Genomic DNA, 17,153 nt, shown 5'->3' on the forward strand with positions numbered 1-17,153 from the left:
CATGGTAATTGTTATACCATTGTTTAGACTACATGTCACGTGAAAGACATTACTGGTTTTATCAGCTGTACAGAACATTTTAGTGTCTTCCACTAAAACGTTGCCTGTTTTGGATTTTACAACTCTCACTCTCACTGCTATTTTAAGCAAAATCGCTCCAGTAAACCCACTGCACACTAGCTGCCCGGCACTGAATAGCAGACAGACAAAGTTAGCACCTTAGTGACACATATAGCAAGCTAAAGATCCTGTTGCATTTATACTCACAGTGGAGTTGATTAAGGCCAACACAAAGCTGAGAGGAGAGTTCAACTCACATTCATCAGGTCACTGGAACAACCACAAACTAATGCTAATGTTGTTCTAAATGTGTTGAATGTGAAATATGCAACAGTTTAATTAATATTAAGTCATATTATTATTTGTGTGATGTTGAGTTTGTTGTGGAGTTTCGCCGATTAGCGCTGCTTCAGTCTAAGTTTATCACATCCTAGCAAATGTTGGCAGTGGTAGTGTTCTAACTGTGGGTAAAAGTCAAATATTTAGTATTGATGAGTTTAGTAAAACACAGTTTAACTGGTGTATCACTGTTTTCAACTCCCTGGGGTGACACAGCTTTAAATGTCAATGTATCCTGTTTGTTTAGGATCTAGATAAAGCAACAGAAGATATTCAGATTCTACTGAATTGCACTTGTGTGTTTGAGTGTTGTCATTTCGTGAAAAGGAAATATTGGCATCCAACAATTGACACAGGGCTTAGTTTAAGTGCTCTGCTACGTGCTTACAAAAGCATGCAGCCACAAATGTCCTGATTAAAGATGATACATGCAGGAATTCAGCTCAATAAAGCAGCAGAGGCCATCGGATGATGGAGATCTGTTAATCGGGCCACGGGATCACGGGTCAGAGTTCACTGGAATATTCCGGACAGCAGACAGCTGCAGATGACAGCCGGAGCTCTGAGCGGAAGGACACTTTTCTCCAAGGAATTTTAACCAAGGGGGAGGGGAGGCTGCATTGGCAAAGTTGTTGTGTTATCAATAGGCATAGTCCAATGATGCATCAATGAGACCTCAGTGTGCCGCAAAGGCTCATGCTTCAGACTGATTCAACACAGACATTAATATAAAATGTGAAACTTATACAGTGGCATCTATAACAAATACTTTATCCACTAATGCTGTTTGTGTAGTCCTTGTAGTTGTAGTCAACAAACGTAACTTTATCTGTTAGTGAAGGAATGATCCGTGCAACTGGATGTGTGTGTGTGAGTGTTTGAAAAAGAGAGAGTGTGACTCAACTGAAATAGTGACAGACATTTGCAGCAGCTGAGCTACAAATGCACACACCTCAGCACTCATGGGGATGCCCCCACCCACATGGCTGTGTGTATGTGCACACAAACACACGCACACACACACACACTCAACTTAATCCCAGTCATTTTTTGGCAGATGAGAAATCAGTTGAATGAAAAGGTGTGCAAGGCAACCATGCTTTTACTTTTTGTTCCCAAAGAACAAAAGAAACTATTTATAAGTTCATTCAAAATGCAACACAGTCTATCAGCTGTTTCAGAAAGCAACATCACATTTTTCTAAAGTAAAAAGCATAAATGTTCTCCTAAAGGACTTAAATCCTCAGCCAGGTTCAATGAGATGTAACCAACATGGCTGTACTCTCATTCAGGGAGAGTGTGCTCTGAGTCTAATGATCCACCTTATAACTCTTAATGTATGGATAGACCGTGAAGAGCAAATAAAACAAATTTTCCACCTAGGATCAACTTTCACCACCATGTCACCACCAGGTAAGATTGGTTGTTCAAACTGTAACTTACCTGAGCTGTCGTGCTGCTCCCAGTTAGTTAAAGTCAGTAATGATTTCCTTGATCTGAGGTCGTACACAGAGCGTCTCCTCCTGACAGCATGACACACACCGAGCCACTGACACTCTCACACCAGGACTGCCACTCTGAGTCACGCAGTCAGACATACACACAATGCTCGGACTGAGCAGAGGATTGAGAGGGAGGGAGCAGCTCACAACTGCCAAATTCCACACAAGACGTAAGGGCAGAAAAAACACATTTAAGACTCATTTAAAAGACAGAAAATGTTTCAACGCTGCCCACACTGACTGCTTTCATATAATTCCAGTGGTTGTTTGAATTATGTCCATGTTTTTCTCTTCCTTACAACAAGGATGAATCCTGCCCATGCTACTTAAACTTACAGGAGCTTTCAATCTTTCATGGCTAGAAACAGGTATGTGCCCTCTAATGTGATGCATTTTGTGGACTACAAACAGTTTCACAAAGTCATGGATTCCCTAGCTGTTTCTTTATGGACTCTGTCTCCCTAACAAATAAAACTTCCTATACAAGTCCAGGCCACAGTCTGCTGACTATCAAAAGCACCACAGCGAACCCTGGGCTCCCGCCAAGTGACCCAGTCACCATGGAAACCTCTGGGGCTCTGTCCTGCGACTGCAGGAGTGGGGAGCCATGAAAATAAAAGATGATTATTCCACAGTAAGTACTACAGCAAGAGACACAAAACGAGGGGGCACTAAACATACTGGCCCTTACTTGATAAATCCCACATGCCAGAACTAAGCAGGCCACTTAAAAGCCCAGTTGGGTCTGAACAAAAATAGCTGGGATAAGTCAGGATCTAAATAGACCACTTTGAGTTGGCAGCACCTGGCAAGGAGAAGACAAATGGCTGTGGCTACTGTGACTGACCATGCTTTGTACACACACATGCACACACACAGCGAGACCATACAAGCACTGCAAACACCAAATTCGCCCAGGTCAGCAAATAGAAATCTGGTATTTGTGGTGTGTTCAGAGACAGAGGATTGATGTCTGATGCACAGTCCGCAGCAGAATGAAAGGGTGTGGTGTGTCTCACTCTCTGCGGGGGCTCCATTCAGGCTTTAATGCACACAGAGCTGGTGATATTTTGGTCGCTGCCCATGAGAAGGCTGACAGTCGACCACTGGGACGTAGCAGATGGGATTATTTGTGGTGCTTGTTACCAGGTCCGCTCTCTTCTGAGCGTCTGTGTGTGAGGTTGGACAACATAAAAATCTATGATGAGAAGAACACACACCTAACAACGTCCTGTCCCAGTGGCACACACTGTAATCATGCGGTTCTTTTATTCAAGTTCTTTGGGTTTGTGAAACACACTCCCATTTGTAGCGATAACAACATGAAACGCACCGTACTTCCCCTAAGTGACAATAAAACATGGGTTAATAAGAGGAAGGGCTTTTACGGTCTCTGGATGTTCCCATTAATTACTCAGCGACTGACAGCGGCCTTCTCAGACCAACTGCTTTGTCTTAAAGGTCTCCTCCGAGAGAGCGAAGAGAGAGAATACATTCAAAAAAGAAAAGAAAAGTGCAGCTGGAAGCAGCTTTCCAAAATATGAGTCAACAAGAATAAAGAGATTCCTCCCTGCAAGCAACATGCTGGGTTTATTAACATACAAACATACACAGGTGCGCACAGCATTCACACACACACACACACACACACACACACACGCACGCACGCACACACACACACACACACACACAAATGCAAAAAAGTTTTTCAGTCACACCACAAACAACCAAACATTCATACGTATTCAATGAGACACCCACTTGGACATAATATTTCGCTGTATAAAAAGGTCTTTCAAGGGTCAGTTGACATCACAAAAAAATGGGGGCATGTTGTTACGGCAACTTCTGTTTTCGCTCCAAGGAGACAAAATGACACTAACAAAAACAGAGACCATGTCCTCTCATGATGTCATGCTGTGAGGACAATATATCCTCCCATCTGTCAAATAAATCCAGCATGAAAACCAACAAAAGCAACATCCAGAAGAGCTCTAATTTAAACATATCAGCCTTATAAAATAAATGATCCCACAACAGCAATATTCAAACAAGTTTCTTCCAAATGGAAGCAAACTGTCGACCAGCAAGATCGGATGTCTTCCACTATTGCTGAGACCAACACTGAGGTTACTTGTGCTTTTGGCATTTTGTGAACTATTTGTAAAACTACCCGTGGGTATGACTGAGTCTAATTCTGGCTGGTGTGGGATGGAGGAATTTATCTTTTAATTTTAATGGAGGAGTCATGGGTCTAATTAAACCAAAAACTTTCCTCAAACATCCAAACCGCAGTAGGTTTCTACATATACACTACACCTAAACTGAAAGAGGATGTTTATGTCAGATGTTGTGCTTCAAATTGTTGTGCATCAATTTACAAATTTCAAACTTCTTCCTCTATAACCACAATCATCGATCTTCCTGCCACTGAGTAATTACAGCTGTAGATAAACCACATAACAGTCTGTGTGCGTGCTAATTTTAGGTATGTATCATAACTTTCTCGGAACAACAATTAGAGTTCATGCAATAGCTGAACCACACAGAGCAGATCTGTGGTCACCTACTGTACAGCTATATGTTATGTTATATGTCACTGTGAGGATATTTTCTCCTTTTTGATAGTTGCTCTGTCCTGTTGTAGCTGACATCCTGCTTATTGCACAGGCCAGGTGCAATGTTTGAGTTCTTGCACAGAGGACGCGGCATAATTCTGGCCATCTGTGGTCTCAGTCGTGTAAATACACTGACAAAAACAAGTGTGCATGACCCCCCTTCCACCAGCCACCCACGAACTTGCCACAAACACGCAAACACACAAGCATACAAAAATATCTTCCATGACAGCCAGACCACCTCTCCTGGTGTGTGGGTTAGCAGTGCACCTAATCAGCATCCTTAGATATCTTCAGTTCTGGAGCCAAATCTTGTCTGAGATAGTCTTTAAGGGTGGAGAATGTGAGCAACACACCGATAAGATGCTTCACAAAGTGAATGCGCACTAGTCTGTGTTGAACTCAGTGCACCCTGTAATTCTGCGGCGTTGAAAACTGAAAAAGGCAAGAAATTACTGTAAAACTACTCCCAACAAAGAGGGGATGAATGGCAAGAGAGGCAACAGGCTGGGATCGCTGTAGGGATTGAACTCTGTGACCTCTCCTCCACACTCTGAATTTATGGACTTAGATCTGAGCTCTGATCAGACACACATGAGCCAGACATGGAGCATCTTCCTCTCTTCCTCCTCCTTTCTTCTCTTTGTATGAAACCGAACCCTGCGGACCCCCCACTCCAACTGTCTCTTCCCAGGACATCAGCAGCCTCAGCACTGAGCTGAAAGGGGTGGAAAGCAGGGATATTTTATTCAGGGAATATGCAAAAGACAAACATGGAGGGACTGAAGGACAAAGATGCATATCTTGAGTTTCTATGCAAGACAGTTTAACATTCACACAGCTGTTATCCTGTCACATGGACATGGGAAGGAAGACTTGAGCTTGTTTTTATGAGTCCCATTTGACCTATCGCCTGGTCGTAAAACAAGTATCCCTGCACAGACTCTGATATTTGCACAACAGACTGCCAAATGCACAACACATGTAGCAAGAGATTCTGCTGCTATTTCTATGCAGACGAAAACACTCCAGATACACAAACACACATAAACACACACAATAGCACGCACCAAATTCCACCACTTCAATATTGTCAGAGATACATAATTGAATCGGGCTCAACATCAAACACGGCTCTTTGGCAGCCACACAGGAATCCAACCTCCAGGAAAAATAACAGCCTAAAATATCTCATCAAAAGGCAGATTACTGTAAGCTGAATCTAATGGCCATGCCTTATCAAGCATGATGAATAGCAGAGAGTCATTTAACAGGTGAACAGAGGAATGTAACCCGGTGGTTACTGTTCACAGCCCAGCTGTGGAACAGACCCCGAGGCCCAGATGACTCAAAACTACAAACCTTAACTGAGTGCAGAGTAAAGACAGACAGGGCTCAAGTGTCTGAACGGATGCCTTGCCCACTCTTAACCACAGACCAGGTACGCTAATGTGTACCTGGCCAGAGTTTTCAGTGCCCTGTACTTGAAATAGTGGAACTTTTGGTCCCATATCTGTTGTGAGGCCCAAGTAATTTGAGCTGTTGTGGTCTGACTGACAGTAGTCAGAGCGTTCATGTGTTACTGACCATGCAAGGCCTGCTGGAGCTACTTAATGGTGAAGGTAAACGTGTGCATGTTTAGCGATGAGGTCAAACAGGCCTGCTGACACTGGTGTGGAGGAGAGGCCTTAGTACAGAGTGAAGATTTATGGAGTGTCCTCTGCCCATCCTCCTGTTGAACTTGTCTTAGATTACCATCCTCCTGCCGTGCATGACTGCTGCCTTTGTCCGCAACAGACATGCTTCATATTAAATCTGGTATTCCACTTCTTCAACTGTCACTGATCCACTTATATAACTCTCTAGAAATCTCATTTCTCTCTAATCTTACACTACTCCCTTTCTTATTTAACTCCTTCTCGCCTGATTGTTCAGTTTAGTAATAATTTATCAACCCTATCTAGTTTGGCCCTCTACTATCAGGCAGAACAAAAACATTCCTTACACTATGTAATAAGTCAAAGTTACACTCTTATACAGTACGTTTTTGGGGAGAAAAAGAAAAGAGAAAACAGTGACAAAATCCCTTTTCATGCTGCACAAGACTCACCCACTAAGCGTTAAATGTGATTTGAACATGGTGCTGTCAATGAGGCCAGAATTCTTTTGGCAGTGTGAACAGTTCATCCACAAAGCTAAGAAATGATTTTTTTATTAGCTCTTGATTAGCTGCAAATATATTTACACTAAAGTCTACACACTATGTACAAGGAAGTGTTTATTTTCTGTCAAGTACTGTACTCCACATCGCCTACATGTCTGTGATGTCTTTAAGTAAAGATCAATAGATAGAAAAATGAAAGAACACACAAATACGTAGATTATGTGAATTTCAGTGCTGTATGTGATTAAAGGTCAAGGTCAGGAGCCTTCTAGACTCCGAGGCTTGAAGAAGAGCAGGAAAAATCTCACCTCGTTGGGTTGAAACTTCACACTCTGTCTCCAGGCCACCGCAGAGGCTCAGAGAGGACAGCTCCATTCGTCACTAGTCATTAACGTACCACTGAGGATCAGCCCCGACGTGTGTCCATCTGGATGTTTTACTGCTGATTATCTATGTGTTCTTCATCAGCACTAGGCCAGATTATACAGTGGCTGCGCTAGTGTTGCAAAGGCGTACGGTCCGTTCAGTGCCGATATAGATTATATAAAGGTTTCTTTCTCTATTCATGGTAACCTCACGAAATTCTTTGGCGTCCTGCAGTGAACAAGCTCAAATGTACTCACGTCACAAACACATCTTTGTCCACGTGTAACACACATAGGCAAGAACACGGTTCAGTTATCAGCATGGTGAGAACTGAATAATACGTCAAACTCACTACCTCACATCAACTTGTAAAATCTCCATACAGCATCCATAGTTAAAGTTCCACCCTGTTAAATGTTTTCACGTTTCAGGAATGTTAAGCCTCTGTCAAATAGTTGCCATACAGTATTAATTTTAAGTAAGAGTGCGCCCCCACAGTCACTCAAGGCTCTCTCATTATTTGGAGCTTAAATATGAAATGACATCATGCCTTCATTTAAATTTCTTTTTTTTTTTTTTAAAGCAGGTATAAAAATACCAGAGCTTTTTCCTTTCCTCTCCTCCTGCAGAGATCAAATTAGGCCATGAGGGAGAATTTGAAATTATGGCCTTCCTGAAACAAACTGCCAAACAGTCAGCATTACAGTCGGGCTACGTCATGAGTCAGCAGCGGGTCACCTGCTATGACCTCATACCAAGTCTGTTTCACACAATGTAGGAGGAAGGGCTACTGTAACTGCTAGCTGGTTTAGTAACTGCTCTTGCAACAACAGGCTGGTACTGCATGCCACATTTTTGCTTTATCTGTGTGCAAAAGTGTAGGAAACCAATGCAAAGTCTGCAAAAAAGACAAAACTGTTGCTTAAACAAGAAAACAAACTCATAAGAAATAATAGTCATTTTTCTTTGTGTTTCCTTTACATGCAACAGTTACTCTCACCATTTTATGCCACTTTGCACCTCACATAGGTTGAGTTGAAATTCTTTTTGTCCATTATTAATCTGACACAGTGTGAGTTTAATTGAAAGACCAGGATGCATTGCCCTTACAGGACTCCTATAATCATACACCAAATATAAAAACATAGACATAAAACTAGAATACAAACTGTGGGGTATTTTGAAAAGTAAGTAAATAACAGGACGTGGTGGAAGGTCTTTCCTGAAGCCATTAGCACATTAGAGTGATTTGGTCCTTCTGGCTTGAGAGGGATGAATTATTCTACAATTTGATCGAGTGGTTTGGTTTCCAGGACTGAACGTCTCTCTTAGTGGGAGAAGTATTTATCCTTGTAAAGAAAGATTTTTGAATTTGGTCATTCTTTACCAAGGGGAATAAAATGGGACAATTTAAGAAGTATTAGGACAAAGACAATTTGCAAAATGAACATTTGGATTACACGTTTGTGTGTCTCTTTTTATGTCTGTGTGCCTGCTGGTGTGTAGGATCCTGTCGGCCAATATCGGCTCATACAGGGTACAAAGTTTGAATTTAGAAAAGGACTGAACTGTATGCATGACAACAAATCAATCCATGGAATGTCGCCTGCTCCTGATGTGATGTTGGAGACAGAAAAAAAAATCACTGGCAGCCTCTCATCCTCCAAAAGTTTCCCCTGTGGTTTTGTGTATTTGGTAAAAAACCAAGAAGCCGAGGCTGCTCCCTCCCAGAACTGCCCATCTCCCTTCATTCAACTCCAAGTCAAGTTCTGAAATGCCGTGTTTGAACAGCATGCAGTTAGGGTAATGACATGGAAGAGCATCAGACAAAATGCCTAAAATAGCACGCTGAGCATGCCACAATTGGAGATGGATTTTCTCTGTCTTCTTTGCTATGCATTTAAATGGTGAGAAATCAGTCACCAGGCACCCACAGCGTGTTTGGTGTTCTGTACAACCAGACCTCACGCCATCAATTTTGTTTAGAAATGTTCTCTTAAACAACACACACACACACACACACACATACAATGGTCTTGCACTGACGCATAGATCCCATATTGTCTTATGCCAACAGCTAATCATAACCCAAAAGCAGCCCCTTGAAGAAGTAAAGAAAGGCCAACATTACCTCAGACTGAAAAAATGCACAAAGTGGTTCCCACAGGGATACAGCACACACACACACACACATCACAATACCAGAGATGCATCATTATAAACAGAGCATTGCATAAAACATTGTGAGAGAGGAGCATGAAGACATACTGAAGAATACCAGGCACTCAGCACCGTAAGACTCTCCGGCTGAGACAAATTGTGGTTGACCACGGAAGACCGCGCCCAGCACCCAACCACCAGGAATGTCTCTTTCACTGGCCGTGCAAAATGCTGGCATCAGCTCAGCTCCGACTCATTAGTGTGAGAGAACGAGGGGATGAAGAGGTGTGTCACCTGCTCGGGCTGGCAACTGCATCAAAGGCGCTGCCCACGGAAATGAAGTCAGGCATTTGATTCAACCTTATTGTAAAGTGTTATTTCAAAAAGCACACGCACGCACATCTGCAAGCTTGTACACATACATACATATAACAGAATACACACTTTCAAGAAATGGTTGTTAGAAAAAAAAGGGGTAACAACCAATAACTTTCCAGTGGAACACACAGAAAACATGAAAATAGGTCTAACTACTACTGAGACACACCTGCACACACAACATACAGTCAGTCATGCCTGGCTGACATGACTGACTTTCAGCAAGAAGCATGAGTGTGAGATGTTTGAGTTCAAAAGTTTTGTAGTGAATTCTGTCAATAAGTAGTGAATCAGCAGCAGCAGAGAAAGCACTGGCTTCGGGCTTCTCCTTCAGCTAATTAGATCTCAGCACACACACAGCTGATACACCCTTTTCTCAGCCTAATGTCACTACATGGATATCTTTTGCACTTGCAGAAGTAGCTGCTTCCAGAAGATGCACAGTTTTGTTTCAAATAGTATATAATGTGCTGCCATCTAGTGTCCATAATCAATAGCCAACACAGGAAGTGACAGCACAATACTGAGTGTGTGTCACTGACTGTGCAGCCAAATACACACAATCCATTAATCCACTAATCCACACAATATTAAACAACGAAACTACAGCACAAATGCTGCATCCAGTTAAGAAATTATTCCATCTGATTCTGTAACAACAGCTGACATCACTCTGAACATCATAAAAGGTCAAACCTTCTTTGAGAGAAGTGTAAACTATACACAGACTATGACAGGGAAAGGCGAAGTGCTTTAACAGCAACTATTATTTGCCCACTTCACCTCGCTCAGCTTTCCTTTCATTTTAGTGTTATTTAACCTCAGTATGGCCACCCTGTCTGGGCTCTCCTGTTTCCCTGTGGTTAAACATGCTACATACTACCTTCATATTCCCCAAGAAGGTGTGGGGAAATGTAGAGCATGGTGACTGAAAACGTCTTGTCATTGCATTGCCTGCATTCCCGTGCCTGGCTCCTGTTGGCCTGAAGACTATTTATACAGCCAAAGAGGCCCCTCACTGCCTACTGGGGAGATACACGTTCTGGGACACTGGCTTTATGTCTTCTGCACCTAAAAAAACAGCTTAACATGGAGGGTCCATTATTATAACCTCAGACAAGACAAAGACTGGTTAAACCCACATTTGTTTCAACTCTAGGTAAGATTCTAGCCAAGACGTCCAAAGGTACCGAACATGTGAGGCTGAAGTTTAGTGAAATGTGCACAAACTGATGCACGAGCCATCCAAACTTTTTCATTTTATGTAATACTGCAGCCTTTAATGGCATGTTGATTTTTAATAGTAAAATTATTGAATTTGTGTTCGACATACGACATTATACAGACCAGAAATTTGAAGGAGCTATTCTAAATAGTAGAATTTAATAGTTTAAAAGTGATCAACATGGACAGCCAGAACATCTAAACTATCAGGCACACACACACACACACACACACACACACACTGTTGAAAGACCATCCTTACAGCCCTGGAATCATCAAATTCAAATAGATCGCAACTTTAATTAGTACAGGTATGTCTCATAACAACAAGCATGTTGACTGAGCTGTGAGGTTGACATATCTAGAAACAAGAGAGGAGTGTATTTTTAGTTTGCTGATGGACTGGTGGGGACGAGGTGCTGTCCTCTCAAACAGTTCAACAGGGCATAAAGTAGACAGTGTCACTGCTTTAACTGGCACAGGTACCAATGGACAGAGTGGAAGTCCCCCAAAACCCGAAACCAGGGGCTCTGCTTGTCAACACATGGGTAACTCTCACCTCCTGGCCGCTTCCCATCTCGCTCACCTTATCTCTAACAGCCAGGCAAGCAAAGCTGAATCCTGGTCAACATCAGCGACACTGTAGGTCAGCGGATTCAGTGGAGGTCATGTTCGTTCAATAACTTAATACTCTGAATGTTTCATGCTCATATCTTTACACTAATCTTACTCGACCTCTGTATGACTAACATTTTAACTTCTTCCTAGAAAATTATGTTTCTTAAAGAGTCATTTTATTTAAATAACAAAAGACTGAATATTTTTTCATTTAGCCCTTGTGGTATCGAGCAGTTTCGGTTTTATTTACTCAGGCTTATATCCATTAGTGTATCAATCTCTGAGATCTCTGCCTCCACTTGAATGCAATGTTGTTTGTAATGCTTGGAGTATTAAAGAATTACATTAAAAACTCAAGAGTAACATGTCTCACATTCATCCATTTCATTGGAACTATTTTCAACCAAAGACGCTTTTGTTCTGTGGATGAACCACAAGAGGCTGAAAGCCATGTTGCTGTCAAATTCTTCTTAAAAATGCATTTTTCATTGACGTGATTTGAATTCACCAACATCGTATTGAGGGGAACATAGAAAGCTCAGAGACAGATATCTCAACAACATGATAAATAAAACCTAAACAGTTTGCTTGGCCAGACACCACTATGGATAAGTCAGATTTTTTTTTGGGGGGGGTGGATTTGAGAATCAATTGGCTCACCAATCTTTCCAGTGATCAACTTAAATAAGAGAAGAACACTAGTCTCACATCAGAGACTGTCCGTGAACAGTTTCGAGAAGCAAAATACGACGTATGTAAGTAAGAAAACTTACTTCTGTACATTGTGTCATTACACAATGACACAATGTCATCGCAATGTCATCTCTTTACCAGCCGTCAGAACGGGGAACTGGTGTCAGTTAATCTATGTCTGCTTTCTTTAAAGCCACCTGACAAACAGTAATTTTATGTTGCAGAACGAGGGTGTTTCTAGTCTGCCGCTTTATGGGTTAGTTTTGGTGTTAATGGCTTCAGTTCCCTCAATAGAAAGGTCTGTCTAGCAGCAAGGTAAAGCGGTGGAACATTTTTAAAAATAGCATACACTTAAAGGTTACATTTGGCTTATTTCCAGCTTGGTACTTTTATTTGGGGTCTTACTAGAATATTTTTATTTCTCGCAATATTCAAAAAACACGTTATTTTTCTCATACAGTGTATACTGCTCTTTCTGAACACTCAGTTTTAGTTCCTGTCTCTCTAAGGCCCCGCTCCCGAAAAGCTCTCCTCTGATTGGTCGGCTTCCACGTGCCTGATCAGGCACCACCCACCAATTACAAAAAACACATTAGCTTTGCAACATGTTAACATCAAGCTCAACAGACTAACCTGCCAAATAAACAGTAAAACAACATAAAACACAGCAAAACATGCAGCGCTCGTCTGAAGTTGGGTCACAGTCAGCTGGTATTGATCCAACCATGAAACTGTGTGTTGTCATATTTAGGTTTTACATCTCTATCAGATTTCCATCCAAAATAAATTAAATCTGCTTAATCTTCGCTTCCTAAAATGGGGGGAAGACATGAAGACTGTTGTGTGTGTTTTTGCAGCCAGCAGTAAAATAATTTACAGGCTACACTCGACACCTTAGTTTCACTGGAGCTAGACTACAACAACAACAACCAGGTTTTCAGTGGGCAGGACGATCAGCCTGCTGAAGGGCTGAAGGAGGTCACGTGTTCAACAGGCCATATGTGATGTCACAAGGGGGGCAAGATCTAAACAGCATGTTTCCACACAAATTCAAGAAAAGATTAAGCAGGAGTGAAAGAGAGATGATTGTCTTGTCTCAAGGTTTCGGGGTCTCGAGACACATCAGGGACACATTTGTAGGTTGAAGGGACATTAAAAAGTGCTGAACACGTCCCCTTTAAACAGATATTAAAATATGTTTTGCTGCAGCCCTGGTCCATCACACCTAGCTTGGCTTCCATGCTGGTACTCTTGTCTGCTTTAAACTGGGGATGCACCGACCCCCATCTACTGTAGGTAATACACACACTATGAATAAATACCTTATACATCCATACCTCCAAAACCCTGAACCAACCATGTTTAGACCTCACCTGACAAGTGGCAGGGGGTTTCCTGTGACTCTGCATTCCAGACGGATGGGGGTTCCTTCTGCCACCTCCTGACTCTTCAGTTTATGGATGAAGCAAGGAGGAGACAGCTGTCCATATGTGGTCGGAGCTCCAGAGGGTTGGTACCTTGCAGAAGCTGCCACTCCTGTCGGTTCTCCAGGCTGAGGCTCCAGGCTCATGGCTGGCTGGCTGTACTGTGTCTCCTCTTGCTGGCGAGGAGGCAGAGAGGGAGCAGAGACTGAGCCCTGGGGGACTGGTCGTCGGCTCCTTGGAGACAGATAGCCACTATCAGGAGAGGAGGAGTCCTCCTCCACCTGCTGCTCCAAGTGAGCAGATCCTTTGAAGATGGAGGAGAGCTCCTCGATGAACGTGGCAGCTCGGCTACAGAACTCTGTGGCTGAGGCTACCCGATCATTCAGCTCCAAGCCTTCATGAACCAGCCTGGGTTTATCCTGCTTATAAACCGGCTGGATGGGTTTATGGCGGATGACTTTTTCAGCAGAGGATGGAGATTCACTGAACGCCTGTACGGGTTTGCTGAGGGGGGCGTTCTGGCTGGAAGAGACTTCAGCTGCTGCATTGTCACCTGGGCAGGGAGGTTTGGTCTGGTGCTGCAGGTTTGTGCTTGTAGTGCGGTTTTCAGTAATCTGGGGGGGGGCAGGATGGGAGGGGACATGTTGGAGAGCCTGCTCCTGGGATGTAGGATTAGAGGGGCCTGGATCTTCCGATTCAAATGTGTCACCAAATGACTCAAGGGCCAGGTCCAAGCTTCGATTAATCTCTTCTGCACTCAAGAAGGCAGTGAGATCTACAAAGTCCCCATCTCCAGAATCCAGCTCTGTCACTGAGTCCACATAAAGTTCCCCATCAGAGGAGGCCTCAGAAAACACCCCCCCATCACCCTCCAAAGTCCCGCCTCGTGCCGGATCCTTCAGCAGCTGAGAGATGGGGAGTGGCTGATTCCAACTCCCGTCCTGCATCCTGAAATACACATCAACGATCTTTAGCCAGCAAATGACACATATTTACGCAATAGACAGTAGAGTTTTACATTAGATAACTACCAGCAGAAAGAGAAAAGACAGTTACAAGAGGAATCAAGCTTAAAATACAGACTTCACAATACTGGCTCATTGGCCCTCACAGCCATAGCTGGCAGGATGACTCAGGCCAGTGTTGTCCGGGCACAGTTGGTGGGTATTAGCGGGGGCCTTTTCAGAGGTCAGAGGGAACATGACTGGCATTTTTTACTCGTTCTGTTTCTAACAGGACATTTTACCCCATCACTCAACTCTTTGATGTACTTCCTATGTGTTTTACTCCACGTTAACGGATAGTAATGACTGAAAATAACAATTATTTTCAAAACTGATTGATCCAGTGACTGTTTTTTGAATAATTAATTAGTAATTTTGTCTGTAAAATAGCAAAACAACACATGAAATGAATGTAATTAGCGATAAAGCTCTTATTTTGCCTGACCAACAGTCAAAAACACCAACAGTTATTTTATTCAGAAAAATAAGAAGTGGAGGAAGTTGAAACCTGCAAATGTTTGATACATGAAATAAGATTAATCAACTACCAGAGCAGCCACTGATTTATTTTCTGTCAATCGACTAATCAACCATTAGACTGATCCTTTCAGCATGGATGTAAATACTGATGCTATAGGGCTAAAGGCCACCACTTTACAGACTGTATTACTATATGTGCATGGGTTATTTATTTTGGCTAAATTACAAATTATAACCTATAAAGAAAAGAAGAAATTCTGAATGTCCGTGCATTCATATCATACCTGTGAGACAACTTTCTCGCTGTACTATTTTGTGAACGAGGGACGGAGAGTCTACTCTGATACCAAGGGCTTCTTACATGCTACTTCTCTACGTCTCATTTTTTTGACTCGCGTGTGGAGTAGGTCACATGCACATGTAGTTTAAAATAGGCATGTTTCTTCAACTCTTATCTCTCGGGATGTGATTCTAGATGTATAGTGTGTTGTGAAGCTGTTGTGCAGATACACACATGACGCAGTGTGACACTCGGCACCTCATGGCGTCCTGAAGACCAGCTGTTGTTATTTTTAATCCCCTGGGCTATGTTTCACAGCAGCAGCACAAACTCACCCACCCCGAGTTTACACGACAGGTCCATGAAACTCAGTCAGTACCTTCAAACGCACACAGGTACAACTCAGTACAACACAGACGGCCAGTGGGATAAAGAATGAAACGGATAAGCCACGATTACGCCTCTCAAATTTTTCTGAAGAGAACAATAACAACAGCTCTGTGCTTGTTAAATATGAATGTGGAACATTTTAAACACTGAGGCTGATCGACAGTACGTTAACAACTGTCAGTGCTGTCTAAATTTACACTAACTCCAAGATTTCATAAGCCTTTAAATGAACTAAAATATTTATTGTATCTTATACATGCATTTTCACAGCATTTGTTATATTTTACACAATAAAAGTTTAAAATGAGAAGGAAATTAAATTGTCCTTAAAAGAACATGACAGGGAAGACACTGTACATGCCATGTTTGAATGTGACCGATACTCTATGCAACAACTTCATTTAAAATAGCCGTACTGTTACATGGAATGATTTAAGTCGTACTCTTGATAATCAATTAACAGCAAACCATAAATTACTGTTTAAAGTCTTGACAAAAACAAGGCAAAATTTACCTTAAAGTGGGATATTTGTCCAAACTCTTTCTCCTGGTTTGGTGCTTCCAGGTTTGTCTTGTTTATTAAGGAAGAATGCGCCAAAAACAAGCTTCTCTTTCCAGAAGAGCAGCCTTATTGGTCAGACAGTCAGCAAGATCTCTCAGGTTCAGGGTCCAATTGCGTACTGCCTCGGCAGTGGCCTGCTGTCCCATCTGTCCCGGTCTCTAACTGCTCACTGTGTGAGGATATATTTGGCCCCTGGCTCAGGTTTCACAGCCAGACTACTGGCAAGAAGAGAGAGTGTTATGGTCGTCCAGGGGAACAGAAGGTAGTGGTGACATTTTTACAGAACCAGTATTTGTTTATTCAAATACAGTAAACAGTGCAGCCTGCTGTAATATCTGACACGGCACACCTACAATATGCTATAATAAGCCAGAACACTTGGGGTTCATGCAACATTTAGAAGCTCTCCGGATGCAACGTGCACTGGCCACTGCTAAACCACATAATCTGGATAATGAAAAGATATCCAACATCCTGCTGAGTGTGTCAGTTACTGGCTGGGTTATGGTTTGTGTGGTGAAGACGTCAAACACGACACGGTGAAGTGACAGCAGTTTGTCAGAGTTTCCAGTCATTCCAGCTGAGTTGACCCAGTGACCCCAGACCACCCGCCTATCTGTCTCACCTACAGGTGCATTAGGCTAAAGTGGGCCAAGTGCTGAGATAAAGGTTCAGCACTGGGTTTGGTCAAGGTCAATGTTGCTTACACAGAGCATGTAAAGATTGAAATAAGGCGCAGATCTGCAGCATTTTAAAGTCTGACTGAATGGTGTTATTTGATTTAACGGAGTAAAAACAAAAGTGTCGGTAAGAAGGACATCAGACAGTCGAGGACCCTGCAGCCTCACTCCGTCTATTTCTAGGCCACTATCACATTTTGTGCTCTCAGAG

The 17,153-nt window shown here is 42.6% G+C and overlaps 1 protein-coding gene across 3 annotated transcripts in view; it reads right to left on the reverse strand.

The window, feature by feature from the left end:
• The window catches only part of palld (palladin, cytoskeletal associated protein), a 52,899-nt gene extending 36,539 nt beyond the window's left edge, over nucleotides 1–16,360 (reverse strand). For all 3 annotated transcript variants that reach the window (XM_070831714.1, XM_070831713.1, XM_070831712.1), the window contains exons 1-2: nucleotides 16,215–16,360; nucleotides 13,496–14,494 (exon numbers count right to left, since the gene is read on the reverse strand). In XM_070831714.1, the coding sequence (XP_070687815.1) occupies nucleotides 13,496–14,493 (998 nt within the window). In that variant the 5' untranslated portion in view covers nucleotide 14,494; nucleotides 16,215–16,360. The remainder of the gene's footprint in view (nucleotides 1–13,495; nucleotides 14,495–16,214) is intronic.
• Between the last annotated feature and the right edge of the window lie 793 nt (nucleotides 16,361–17,153).

Source organism: Pempheris klunzingeri, chromosome 6 (genome assembly GCF_042242105.1).
Source record: "Pempheris klunzingeri isolate RE-2024b chromosome 6, fPemKlu1.hap1, whole genome shotgun sequence".
NCBI classification, from domain to species: domain Eukaryota; kingdom Metazoa; phylum Chordata; class Actinopteri; order Acropomatiformes; family Pempheridae; genus Pempheris; species Pempheris klunzingeri.